Source organism: Mustela nivalis (genome assembly GCF_964662115.1).
Source record: "Mustela nivalis genome assembly, chromosome: 8".
NCBI classification, from domain to species: Eukaryota; Metazoa; Chordata; class Mammalia; order Carnivora; family Mustelidae; genus Mustela; species Mustela nivalis.
In genome coordinates, this window is record NC_139027.1 from 52,588,101 (window position 1) to 52,601,799 (window position 13,699).

General features: G+C 40.8%; 1 protein-coding gene across 30 annotated transcripts in view; it reads left to right on the forward strand.

The window, feature by feature from the left end:
- The first annotated feature begins 9,518 nt into the window (after positions 1-9,518).
- TIA1 (TIA1 cytotoxic granule associated RNA binding protein) overlaps positions 9,519-13,699 on the forward strand; it is a 34,944-nt gene continuing 30,763 nt past the window's right edge. For 12 of the 30 annotated variants that reach the window (XR_014315097.1, XR_014315098.1, XR_014315099.1 and 9 more), the window contains exon 1: positions 9,558-9,893. Coding sequence is in view for 16 of the 30 variants with exons in the window: in XM_082744080.1 (XP_082600206.1) it covers positions 9,868-9,893 (26 nt within the window). In the remaining 14 variants the exon portion in view is untranslated. Of the gene's footprint in view, positions 9,894-11,459; positions 11,566-13,699 lie in introns of all 30 variants that reach the window. The other 18 variants (XR_014315108.1, XR_014315109.1, XR_014315110.1 and 15 more) reach the window with 7 other exon arrangements.

Here is a 13,699-nt window from a genome sequence, read left to right on the forward strand (position 1 = left end):
CCGCCCAGGCCCGCCCCCAGCCGGCCTCGCCCCTCCGTGCTCCACCCAAGCCCGCCTAGAGCAAGCGGGGGCCACCGCACCCCAATTGGGTGCGTCCCTCCAGGAGCTCCCAAACACGGTCCTCTCGGTCCCCAAGCCCGTCCCAGCCCCTTTGAAACGCACCCTACTTCAAGGACACACGAGAGGCGCGAGAAGCGGAGGCTCACCTCAGCTCGCCACCTTACTTACTCCCCATCTATTCAGGTGAAGCATCACTTCTTCACTAGTGCCCTCTTCTGTCCCTTCAGTCTCTCCCTGTCAAAGAATGCACACAGCAAACTGCTGTCAGACGCGCGGAGCAACAAATGCTTACTGAGTGACCATTATGTTCCGAGGACTCTTGGGCATAAGATGAATGGGTAAACCACGATGGGTGAAAGGGAAAAAGGGCGACCAGAGATGAGGTGGTCCAAGATGGAAAGTAATGGCAGATATAAATAAAAGTAATGCACTCGTATCACACAATAGAACATTATGCAAGCATTAGAAAGATTGTAGGAGCTCGGGGTACTTGGGTGGCTCAGTAGTTAAGCGGCTGCCTTCCGCTCAGGTCACGATCCCAAGCGTCCTCGCATCGAGCCCCGCATGGGGCTCCCTGCTCAGCAGGAAGCCTGCTTCTCCCTTTCCCACTTCCACTGCTTGTGTTCCCTCTCTCACTGTCTCTCTCTGTGTCAAATAAATAAATAAAATCTTTTTTTAAAAATTATAGGATTGGGGCGCTTGGGTGGCTCAGTGGGTTATAGCCTCTGCTTTCGGTTCGGGTGGTGATCCCAGGGTCCTGGTATCGAGCCCCACATCAGGCTCTCTGCTCAGCGGGGAGCCTGCTTCCTCCTCTCTCTCTGCCTGCCTCTCTGCCTACTTGTGGTCTCTGTCTGTCAAATAAATAAATAAAATATTTTTTAAAAATTAAAAAAAAAATTATAGGATTTTTCCTGGTATCGGTAGGTGAGAAAAAGTGACTGACTTATGAGTGTTATAAGATCCCATTTTGTAAGTAAAATAAATACCCCACCTCCACTCTTCCCCCCCAAATAAAACAAAACAAAAAAAACCATCATGTGAACATGAAGAATAGTATGGATGGAAGGAAAAGAAGTTGGATACAAACAAAGATTGAACTTAGAAAAAGGGAGTATAAAACCCAGTGCAAAAAGCATTCATTCATTGGGCCAATATTTATTGAGTTTCTTGTAAGTGGCAAGTAATGTTCTAGGTGCTTTAGAAAAATCAGTGAACAGGGCGCCTGGGTGGCTCAGTGGGTTAAGCCGCTGCCTTCAGCTCAGGTCATGATCTCAGGGTCCTGGGATGGAGGCCCGCATCGGGCTCTCTGCTCAGCAGGGAGCCTGCTTCCCTCCCTCTCTCTCTGCCTGCCTCCCTGTCTACTTGTGATCTCTCTGTCAAATAAATAAATAAAATCTTAAAAAAAAAAAAAAAAGAAAAATCAGTGAACAAAACATTTTTTAAAATATTTATTTTGGGGACGCCTGGGTGGCTCAGTTGGTTAAGCAGCTGCCTTCGGCTCAGGTCATGATCCCAGCGTCCTGATATCGAGTCCCGCATCGGGCTCCTTGCTGGGCAGGGAGCCTCCTTCTCCCTCTACCTCTGCCTGCCATTCTGTCTGCCTGTGCTCGCTCTCTCCCCCTCTCTCTCTAATAAATAAATAAAAATATTTTTTAAAAAAATTAAAAATTAAAAAATAAAATATTTATTTTGGGGCACCTGGATGGCTCAGTGGGTTAAAGCCTCTGCTTTTGGCTCAGGTCATGATCTCAGGGTCCTGGGACCAAGCCCCACATCAGGCTCTCTGCTCAGCGGGAAGCCTGCTCCCCACCCCCACCTCTTGCCTCTCTGCCTACTTGTGATCTGTGTCTGTCAGAAAAAAATAAAATAAAATATTTATTTTAATGAAGATGATATTCCAGTGGAAAGAGATATGGTAATTATAACAAGTAAATTATATATTATAAGAGTGGGGAGAGAGGAATGAGGAAGGGGTTGCAGTTTTAAATAGGGTAGTTGGTATAGGCCTCATTGAACAGGATAGAATCCAAGCAAAAGTTTTCAGGAAGTGAGAGAGTGGGTCAAGCAAATATCTGGGGAAAGAGCTGTCTAGGTAAGTAAAATACCTGATATTGTTTGAGGAACAGCAAGGAGGCCAGTTAAGCAGAAAAAGAAAGGGGAAGTGAAGGTGGTATTAATGAAATAAGATGAAATCATACAGGAAATAAACACTCCTAATTAACATAAAAAGATTAAGAGTAAGCTCCATTTTGACTACATCTAGAAATTACAAAGAACTAAATTCTCTGTATGTTTTATTTTCCGTTTTCCAAACTACATTATCCCCACAACACAATTATCAGTGCATTAAGCCCACTAGGCACTCAATAAATGTTTGTTGGTTGATTAGAATTGACCATATTAGTGACTTTGACCCATGTGTCATCTTTTGAAGCTTTCACTGCTGCTGCTGAAACCTTGGGAAGGAGTTTACTGAAAGAACGCTCAGTGAAGACACAATGTAAAGGACTTGCAATGTGGAAGGTGGGTCAGAGGCTTTCTCATTCTGCACTCCTGCCCTTTTAAAATAACACTGCCACTGAAAACTCAAAAGGTTTTTTTTTTTTTTAAGATTTTATTTATTTATTTGACAGACAGAGATCACAGGTAGGCAGAGAGAGAGGAGGAAGCAGGCTCCCTGCTGAGCAGAGAGTCCGATGCGGGGCTCGATCTCAGGACCCTGGGATCATGATCTGGGCCAAAGGCAGAGGCTTTAACCCACTGAGCCACCCAGGCACCCCCTCAAAAGGTTTTTTAAAAGGTCATAGAAATTGCTACCATACATATGAGAAGTAATAATAAGATAATATAACAAACATTCATGCAAAGGAATGCTGTTCAAAAAAGCAGACTCCCCCCGCCCCAGGAGAACAAACACTAAGGTTCTCTCCTTGACCAAATTCCAGCCAGGTTCCTCTGAGCAATCTTCTCCACTAGACAGGCCTTAGGCTGGGCCTTTTTTTTTTTTTTTTTTTTTTTTTTACATTTTATTTATTTGAGAGAGAGAAGATAGAGTGAGAGGGAGAGAGAGAGCATGAGCTGAGGAGAGGGGCAGAGGGAGAAGCAGACTCTCTGGCGAACAGGGAGCCTGATGAGACAAATTGCGCCATGAGCAGATATTCTTTTTTTTTTTAATAGATTTTTATTTATTTATTTGACAGAGAGAGATCACAAGTAGGCAGAGAGGCAGGCAGAGAGAGAGGAAGAGAAGCAGGCTCCCCGCGGAGCGGAGAGCCCGATGAGGGGCTCGATCCCAGGACCCTGGGATCATGACCTAAGCCGAAGGCAGAGGCCCAACCCACTGAGCCACCCAGGCACCCCATGAGCAGATATTCTTTAAGGGGCTAAAAAAGTTTAAAAAGTAAGTAACAACAAAAGAAAATGTTTCTGGTACAGGACCATCAGTACAAAAAAATAGTGTATGCATAGCTGGATAATACACACGTTTTGCAATAGTGCAACTTTTAAGTACATATTGTTGACTGTTCATAGTCCATGCAGAGTTACAGCTCCACACTTCAACAACATGCTGAGCAGCCATGATCCCAGGACTCTGGGATCATGACCTAAGCAGAAGGCAGATTCTTTTTTTTTTTTTTTTTTTATAAACATATAATGTATTTTTTATCCCCAGGGGTACGGGTCTGTGAATTGCCAGGTTTACACACTTCACAGCACTCACCATAGCACATACCCTCCCCAATGTCCAAAACCCCACCCCCCTCCCCCCAGCAACCCTCAGTTTGTTTTGTGAGATTAAGAGTCACTTATGGTTTGTCTCTCTCCTGATCCTCTCTTGTCAGAAGGCAGATTCTTAACCGACTGAGCCACTCAGGTACCCCAGCCTTGGCCTATTAAGACTTGAACATGGGACGCCTGGGTGGCTCAGTGGGTTAAAGCCTCTGTCTTCGGCTCAGGTCATGATCCCAGGGCTCTTTGCTCAGCGAGGAGCCTGCTTCCTCCTCTCTCTCTCTGACTGCCTCTCTGCCTACTTGTGATTTCTGTCTGTCAAATAAATAAATAAATAAAAGACTTGAACAGAACACTAACATTTTCTAACAGCTCAAAGCTGTGTCCTTGGAATGACCCTAGTTACCTTTTTTTAAAGTCCCTGTCTGAGAAAACTCAAGGCTCCCAAGACTTTACTGTTTGTTCCAGCCAACACGTGAAGATAGAGCCTCTGTCTCATAACCTCTGTGGGAGGACAGGAGCCTAACTGATAAGCACCAGTTACCACCCTTTCTCTGAAGTTTTGTAATCTTTCACTAATGGACTCAGTGTGGCCCCTGCTCATCTCCCTCCCTATACCTGCAGTCTCCCTTCCAAATGCCAGGTCACATCTATACAAATTGAAGTTTAATTCAGATTATGCTAGACTCTTCCCTTGTGCAATAGTATATTACTGATTAAAAGTAAAACTTTAGTGCTGGCTTTGCTTATCTTTGACAATACTTAAATCTGTATGTAATTCTGCCACTGCTCTGTGTTTCTTTTTCTTTTTTGAAACTACCTTGAAAAAATTCATTTTCATACCTTCTTACTTTTTTTTTTTTTACCTTCTTACTTCTTTACATCTCACTTTTTTCTTACTCTAAACAAACTAAGTAATATTTATTCCCTGTTAGGCAAGACAGGAAATTCAGAAACAATATAAGAAAAGAGAAACATATTTGACTACATAAAACTTAAACATTTTCAGATGGCAAAAAATAGAATTATAGAAGTTAAAAAAAATAATACATGAGGAAAGCATCTGCCACTAATATGGCAGGCAAGATTGAGGTATGTATTGCAAACATACAAAGAGGTCTACAAGTTGGTAAGAGGTAAACAATTCAATATAAATACAGACTATATAAATTGGCAATTCACAAAAGAGAAAGCTAGTGCCCATGCTCAAAGCAAAACAAAAGAAAAAAATACATGAGTGCAAATTTGGGGCCATTGGGTAAATAGGAAATTTCTACCTTTCTTTCAATTTTGTTGTAAACAGCTTTGAAAAAAATAAAGTCTTTAAAAAATGAAATACGGGGGCACCTGGGTGGCTCAGTGGGTTAAGCCGCTGCCTTCGGCTCAGGTCATGATCTCAGGGTCCTGGGATCGAGTCCCGCATCCGGCTCTCTGCTCAGCAGGGAGTCTGCTTCCCTCTCTCTCTCTGCCTGCCTCCCCATCTACTTGTGATTTCTCTCTGTCAAATAAATAAATAAAATCTTAAAAAAAAAAAAATGAAATACGGGGGAGCCTGGGTGGCTCAGTGGGTTAAGCCTCTACCTCCTGCTCAGGTCATGATCTCAGGGTCCTGGGATCGAGCCCCACATCGGGCTCTCTGCTCAGCGGGGAGTCTGCTTCCCCCTCTCTCTCTGCCTGCCTCTCTGCCTACTTGTGATCTCTCTCTCTGTCAAATAAATTAAAAAAAAAAAAAAAAGAAAAGAAATACGGACACCTGGGTGGCTCAGTGGGTTAAGCCGCTGTCTTCAGCTCGGGTCATGATCTCAGGGTCCTGGAATGGAGTCCCACATTGGGCTCTCTGCTTGGAGGGGAGCCTGCTTCCTCCTCTCACTCTGCCTACTTGTGATGTCTCTCTCTGTCAAATAAATAAACAAAATCTTAAAAATAAATAAATAAAATAAATAATAAAAATTAAAAATGAAATACACATGAAGAGATGCTCAATTCTAGGAGTAGTTTAAGCAAATGCAAATTAAGGAGATACCATTTTTCATCTTTCATATTAGCAAAAATTAATAAGACTGACAATGCAGGGAAAAACGAGGTAGAATGGATGGAGTTCTCTGGAACTGACTTTCAAACATTGTTGTAGTGTGCGAATGACTAAAAACTTTTTTTAAAACAATTATCTATTAAGATTAATATATAGATATATTGCCTAGTTCAAATATCCCACATTTGGAGATCTATTCTAAAGAAATGAAAGAATCACTTATAAGGATATATGTATCAGGATGTTTAGTGCAGCATTGTTTATAGTGGAAAAACAAAAAACAAAAATGGGGTGACCTAATGTTCTTCAATACCATTTATGGTCATTTATTCAATTTAACATTGAATAAACTGTGGCACACTCATTCTATGGACTGTTTTGCAGCTACCAAAAAACCAAATAATTAGATCTGAATTGATTCAACTGGAAAATATCTATGATGTAAGTTTAAGTGAAAACAGAAAGTTGCAAAGTAATATCCATGGACTAACCACATTTTTTATTTTTAAAGATTTTATTTATTTGAGAGAGAGAGAGAAAGAGAGAGAGCACAACCAGGGAGGGGGAGCAGCAGGTAGAGGGAGAAGAAGAAGCAGATTGCCATCTGAGTGGGGAACCCTGCATGCCACTCATTCTAGGACCCCAGGATCACAACCCCAGCTGAAGGTAGATACTTAACAGACTGAGTCACCCAGGTGCCCTAACCACATTTTAAAATTTTATTTATTTACTTACTTATTTTGAAGATTTTATTTATGAGAGAGAACACGTATGAGAGGGGAGAGTTCAGAGGGAGTAGGAGACTCCCCACGGAGCAAGGAGCCCGATGCAGGACTGATTCTGGGACTCCGTGATCATCACCTAAGCAGAAAGCAGTTGTCCAACCACTTGAGCCACCCAGGCATCCCATAATGACGTTTTTTAAATAAAAATCCCAAGCACTCAAATACATTTGCATTTGTATGATTACAATGTGGAAGCCTAATGATTAATCTGACTAAACTGTTAGCATTTTAATTACATCAAGAAGGGGATAATGAGGGGCGCCTGGGTGGCTCAGTGGTTTGGGCTGCTGCCTTCGGCTCGGGTCATGATCTCAGGGTCCTGGAATCGAGCCCCGCATCAGGCTCCCTGCTCCGCAGGAAGCCTGCTTCCCTCTCTCTCTCTCTGCCTGCCTCTCTGCCTACTTGTGATCTCTGTCTGTCAAATAAATAAATAAAATCTTTAAAAAAAAAAAAAAGAAGGGGATAATGAGAAAATTAATTAGTCTTTTCCTTACTTATCTGTATTGCTTCACTTTTTTATTTTTTTTAAGATTTTATTTGTTTATTTGAGACAGAGAGAGAGAGAGAGAGATATCACAAATGGGCAGAGAGGTAGGCAGAGAGAGGGGGAAGCAGGCTCCCGGCTGAGCAGAGAGCCTGATGTGGGGCTTGATTCCAGGACCCTGAGATCATGACCTGAGCCAAAAGCAGAGGCTTAACCCATTGGCCACCCAGGCGCCCCTTCACTTTTTTTTTTTTTAAGGATTTTATTTATTTATTTGTCAGAGAGAGAGTACACAAGCAGGGGGAATAGCAGGCAGAGGGAGAAGCAGGCTCAATCCCAGGATCCTAGGACCATGACCAGAGCCAGAGGCAGATGCTTAGCTGACTGTGCCACTCAGCTGTCTGTATATTGTTTCATTTGTGATAGTGAGCCTGTATTAATTTTGTAACTTTAAAACTTAAATATATAACATATATGTTAGTATATACAATATATATTACAATTACATATTTATATGTATTTTATATATTTATATTCAATATAATATATGTTAAGGTAAGTAATATATTTATATTGTTATACAAATATAACAACCATATATCATAATGTAACATATATAACAATTTAAAACATATAAAAAATAATCAAGTTTTGGGCGCCTGGGTGGCTCAGTGGTTAAGCCGCTGCCTTCGGCTCGGGTCATGATCTCAGGGTCCTGGAATCGAGTCCCGTGTCGGGCTCTCTGCTCAGCAGGGAGCCTGCTTCCTCCTCTCTCTCTCTCTGCCTGCCTCTCTGCCTACTTGTGATTTCTCTCTGTCAAATAAATAAATAAAATCTTTAAAAAAAAAATAATCAAGTTTTCATAAAGGTTTTGAAGCCTAAAAGATACTTGTGCTATATCCATACAATTGAGTTTTATTTGGCAAAGAAAAAGAATGAAATACCGATGCATGCTACAACTTGTATGAACCATAAAAGCGTAATGCTAAATGAAAAAAGCCAGTCACAAAGAATCACATATTGCATGACTCCATTTATATGATATTCCCAGAACAGGCGAATCTATAGACAGATCAGTATATTATAGGAAGTCAGGTGGGATGGGCAATAGAGAGTGACTTCTGATTGGTAAGAATTTCTTTTTGGAGTGATGAAAATGTTCTAAAATTGATTATAGTGATGGTGCAAATCTCTGTGAGTAAACTAAAAACCACTATATTGTACACTTCAAAACACTATTTTAAAAAATTTTATCCACTATTAACACCTGTCTTATTCAGCCTTAAAAGACTAATATTTGGCATCTTTGAATAAAATTGAAGAACGAGCCCCAGATTCTAAAAACAATCCCCAAAATAGAAATCTTAAAGGTATAGTTTTAAGAAACTACTCTAAAGAGGACATCTCAGTTTTGGATGTGTACATTCTCCTGTGTTTAAAAATATTTCACATAGGGGCACCTGGGTGGCTCAGTGGGTTGGGCCGCTGCCTTCGGCTCAGGTCATGATCTCAGGGTCCTGGAATCGAGTCCCGCATCGAGCTCCCTGCTGAGCAGGGAGCCTGCTTCCCTCTCTCTCTGTCTGTCTGCCTCTCTGTCTACTGTGATTTCTCTCTGTCAAATAAATAAAATCTTAAAAAAATAAAATAAAAAATATTTCACATAATTTCTAAAATGCAACACGAAATGCATAATGGTTACACCGAACCACACACATTTCAGAGTCCTGATTTTTCCACCCCCTTCCCAGAGGACTGAAGTTTATATACCTTCTGACTCATTTAGTTTTAGAATTCTTTGACCGATTTGCATAACTATTTAAATAACTATTTTTTAAATATTTGCAAAGTGCACTGAGTATACCAAGGAAATGAAAATACCTGAAAAGATTTTCCTGGCTCTCCAAAGTTTGGTTACTAAAGACAAAGTCTTCTTAATGAACATTAATGAACAATAACTTAATGGATTAAGAAGAGTCATTCAACTGTATTGGGATGAGATAACATCCTTCCTTAGATCAATGAAAAGTAGATTATAGACTCTTTTTTTTTTTTAGATTATAGACTCTTAATAAACTTTATTTTTAAATGAATAAATCCTCACATAGGAACAAATGTTTGCTTGCATTTTGCTCTAAGATATTTTGAGGAAGGCACAAGCCATCAGCGCCGCTGGTGTAGTGGTATCATGCAAGATTCCCATTCTTGCGACCCGGGTTCGATTCCCGGGCGGCGCAGCTCCTTTTTGACTCCCGCCGCCTACAAAATGAGGTGATTAGAATAGTTTTAATAAGTCTTTATTCCTCACGAAACACTGGGGATATTTAATTTCCATGGCTATTTCTATTTCATTATAATTCACTGTTGAAACATTCGAATCTGGAGCTTGAAGATTAAAAACTTTACGCAACTCCTGAAAGAGTTAATTCTTACGCCTGCGCAGTCTGCTATACCCTGGTGTCGGCTAGAAGAGCGGCTGCGCAACAAGTGAACCTATGGCTTGAGGGAGGTTGAAAGTGCAAGATTATTCTGCGCCTGCGCGGTCCGGGTCACTTCGCTGGCTGCTTCTGAGCTCCCGGCTCGCCGCCATCTTGTATTGGGGCTTCATTGTTCGCGCTGCGCCCGGCCGTTTAGTGTAATTGCCGCGGAAGGAGGAGGCGGAGTAACCTCCGGTCAGGCGAGAAACCCCGCTATTCCGCAGCCATAACCGCTCAAAAGATTTGGGAGGTAGTAAAGATTAGGGAGCTGGACCCCGAGGCGCCGGCGCGACAGCAGCAGCCATGGAGGACGAGATGCCCAAGACTCTGTGAGTCTGGGGCAGCAATGAGGGGGGCGGGATGGTGGTCGTCCCGGAGGGAGGCCTCGGCTCGGCGCGCTCCCCAGCCTATTGTTCTCCGTGGACGCCGCAATATCTTGGCTCTTCTCCGTGGCGCTCACCTGGATGCTTAGGGACCGAGCCCCGGGCTATGAGAGGACAAGGTGGAGGAAGAGGGGGCTTAGCCCTCTTAATTAATCCCGTCACCTTAACTACGAGATAGCGTGGCCTTTGGCCTCGCCGCGGGCCCTCTGTGGTCCTAGGCCTGGGGAAAAGACTTTTTCATTCAAACCTCTTTTCAGAACTCGGTGAACCTTCTTTTTTGTCCAATGCTTTCCTTCTGTGTCCCGTTCTCCCCGCTTCTTGATTAATCTCTTGATTTTTATAGCCGTCCCTTTCATTTTACTTTGATTTGTTCCAGAAACTCTCCCTGTTCCTTTCATTTTCTTCTCGCTGATAGGAGTTTTTCTCTTGAGGCTGCTTGTGCTCGGTTTTCAGTGAGATAAACTTTATTCTCGCAGTTGCCAGCTGGAAAAAAGCCAAATAGGTTTCTTTAACCTCTCTGGCTTTCCTTCTGTAGTACCCCCTCCCCCGACCAAAAAGCCGAAAACCCGGCACCGTAAGGATTTTGAAACTGCTCTTTCTTTCTTTCTTTCTTTATTCCTTTCTTTCTTTCTTTCTTTCTTTCTTTCTTTCTTTCTTTCTTTCTGTCGGTCTGTCTCTCCTTCCTTCCTTCCTTCCTTCCTTTTTTTTTTTTTTTTTTTTAATGGAAATCTCACCCGGAGGTATCTAGAACTCTCTCAGCCGAGGGGAAGTGGATTTGATACATATTTATCATCGCTTGATACTTTAGTGATTGACATGTTGCTGAACGAGCGGACAGTTTTTAAGAAGCAACAGTTGATAAATACCTTTACAGATTCAGTCACCTCTGAGAGTTGTTAGTGTTAAGTGATCTCAGCTGGGGATATTTTCTTTGTGGAGTAGCTTCCCCCACAGCATTCTCCTTTGTTTTTCCAAAGTATTCTCAGAAGAGGTGATCTTGTCTTTGTTGCTTTTCTCGAAAAGGAGAATAGGCCTGATGAGTATTTGACCTTCTTTCTTAGCATACTGGCGATTTGAGAATGCCATGCGTTAAAAATACAGTTTTAGATTTCTTTCTGCAACTTTTTATGTTGCAGTTGTTATGAAGAAAACGTAATCGATTATTTTTACACCCTGAAAAGTGTCCGTTTTTATCTGTGTGAGAAACAGTCACTCCTGTTTCTTCAGAGATTAGTAAACTTTTTGCAAGTTTATCTAATAATCTGTTACCTTGTCTTTTTAATAGGATGCAAGAATTAGTGGGTGTCCCTTGTTTTTTTGAAAGATTATATCTATAGATTAATATTCCCTAAACAACTATTAGCCTCATAGGCTTTATGGAAATCATTTTTTTTCCCTTTACTCTTTTCTAGAAGTATGACAGCCAGCAGAATATTGGATTAAGCACTGATCATTTTTTATAATGTCTTTACATTTAAGATTCTTACATGATTGTGAAATTTTTAATTTCAGAAACTGCCAGAAATATCTGGGAACTTAAACCTTTTTATTACGTTGATTTGGGAATGTCAAATAATGAAGACAACCTCAGCTTTCTCAGGCCAGTCTACAAAAGCAGGTAGTTAAAATTGTACTAGCTTGGGGATAGGGGACCAACTGTTGCAGGAGAAATAATAAAGGAAATTTTATTCACTTATTGAATGTTTTGATTGCCAGGTTCTGTGTTAAATGCTTTACATGCTTGTTTCATCTTCATCAGAACTCTGCAATAAAGGGTCCATTCTGCAACTTGGGAAAAGCTAAGCTTAAAAGTTTAAATAAGTCACCCAGAGTCATATACCTTTTTTTTTCCTCATCCTGCAATTCTGCTGTTCTCTTTAACTCTTACTGCTAACTGTGCTTTGTATTCTTCACTAGAACACCCCATCCAAGAATCTCTTCCCTAAAGTAGTCCATGTTCTAACTGCTTATTATCTCCCTTCTTTCTACCTCCCTCAACCAAAACTCCTCATTCTTCAGTGAAACCTGTCTTGTTTAAATGTGAGTAGGTGTAAATCACTAAGTTTTACCAGCATTGTTTTGTTTTACCAGCGGTGTTTTTACTTTTTATATAAAATATTTGTTTTAATGACCTGCAAGTCAGGGTCTTTCAGTATGTTCTTAGCAGTGTTTAGTCTACGGTAAGTGATCAGTAAATTTGTTTTTAAAGCTGGTACAATTTCAAGCTATGAGTCAAGATTTTTACATTCTTGAGGGAAAGGTGGTCGAATCTCAGTATCACCTGTGTATGTAAATGGCTCAGAGGAGATAACTTCATTTGTCACAGATGAGTGTTCAGCATTAAGTTAGAGATTGCCAGTGTTCAGTTCCTTGTCAGCAGGACTTTGGGGACATATTATGAAAAGTGGTTTGATTTGGGGAATATTTTGAAAATAGAACAAAAAGAATTACCTATAGGGTGTGAGAATGAAGTCAGTAAGTAGGTTTGCTTACAAATTTGTCGTATCAGTCATCTACAATGTTAGTTTGGGGGCTCCTGGGTGGTTCTGTAGGTTAAGCCGCTGCCTTTGGCTCAGGTCATGATCCCAGAGTCCTGGGATGGAGTCCCACATCAGGCTTCTTGCTTAGTGAGGAGGCTGCTGCTCTCTCTGCCTGCTGCTACCCCACCCCGCCACTTGTACTCATTCTTTCTCTGACAAATAAATAAATAAATAAAATCTTTAAATAAAATAAAATGTTAGTGTGTTGGGGGGTGGGCCTGCTGGCTCAGTAGAACATGGACTCTTGATCTCCAGGTTGTGTAAGTTCAAGCCCCACTTTGGGTATAAAGATTACTTAGAAATAAAATTTTAGAAATAAAATGTTTGTTGCAAAATATAAGTAAAAATGAGAATAGTCTTGAGAGCATGGATGTCTTAGGATGTCTTGGGGTGTATCATAATATACATTTGTTCAATCTGGTTTATGTATATGGTCTGATCTCCAAGTGAAGGAGGTGCCAGCTAATGAAAAACAGCAGTTTCAGCCATCAGAAAAGTAACAGTTGTTAATAAAATAGTAAGTTGATGATGCTGGTGTACCGTTTACTATTGTACATAAATTCATAATCAGTGAAAGACATACACATTCCCCCTAAATTAGAATCAGGAGAAATTGGTAATTTCTAAGCGGTTTGAAAATGTTCAAAAGTAAATCTAAGAGAATACTGTTAACTCTTTAATAGTTATTTATAGAATACTTAAAATGTTTGAGGCAGGGCTCTCAACACTAAATATATAGTATGAGTAAAAATGAAAGTCTACCCCCTCTTTTTTAAAAGAGCTTAAGAAATCTCTACTCCTCATTTAGGGCTCAAACTCACGACCCCAAGATCAACAGTTGCATGCTCCTCTGACAAAGCCAACCAGGTGCCCCACTGAAAATCTCTACTCTTATGGAATTTATCATTACATAAAATCTTATTTATGCTTTTCACTCATTTTCACAGAAGTTTCATACCAAATTCTGCATTTTTATACAGTGATTGCAGCTCAAAACCCAATACAGTGTTCTGCTTTGTAAATTTAGACTATCAGATTTTCTAGAGCTACCCCAATAAAAATATTTTAAGGGTTTTGGATTCCAATTGTATAACTCTTTGAACTTACTTATCAGCTTCAAAATATGTATTAAATTGATGTGAAATCCTATCCCTGGCTGAACTGTCAACTGTTAACTGGTACCATTAATGACTTTTCCATTGAATCTTCCCA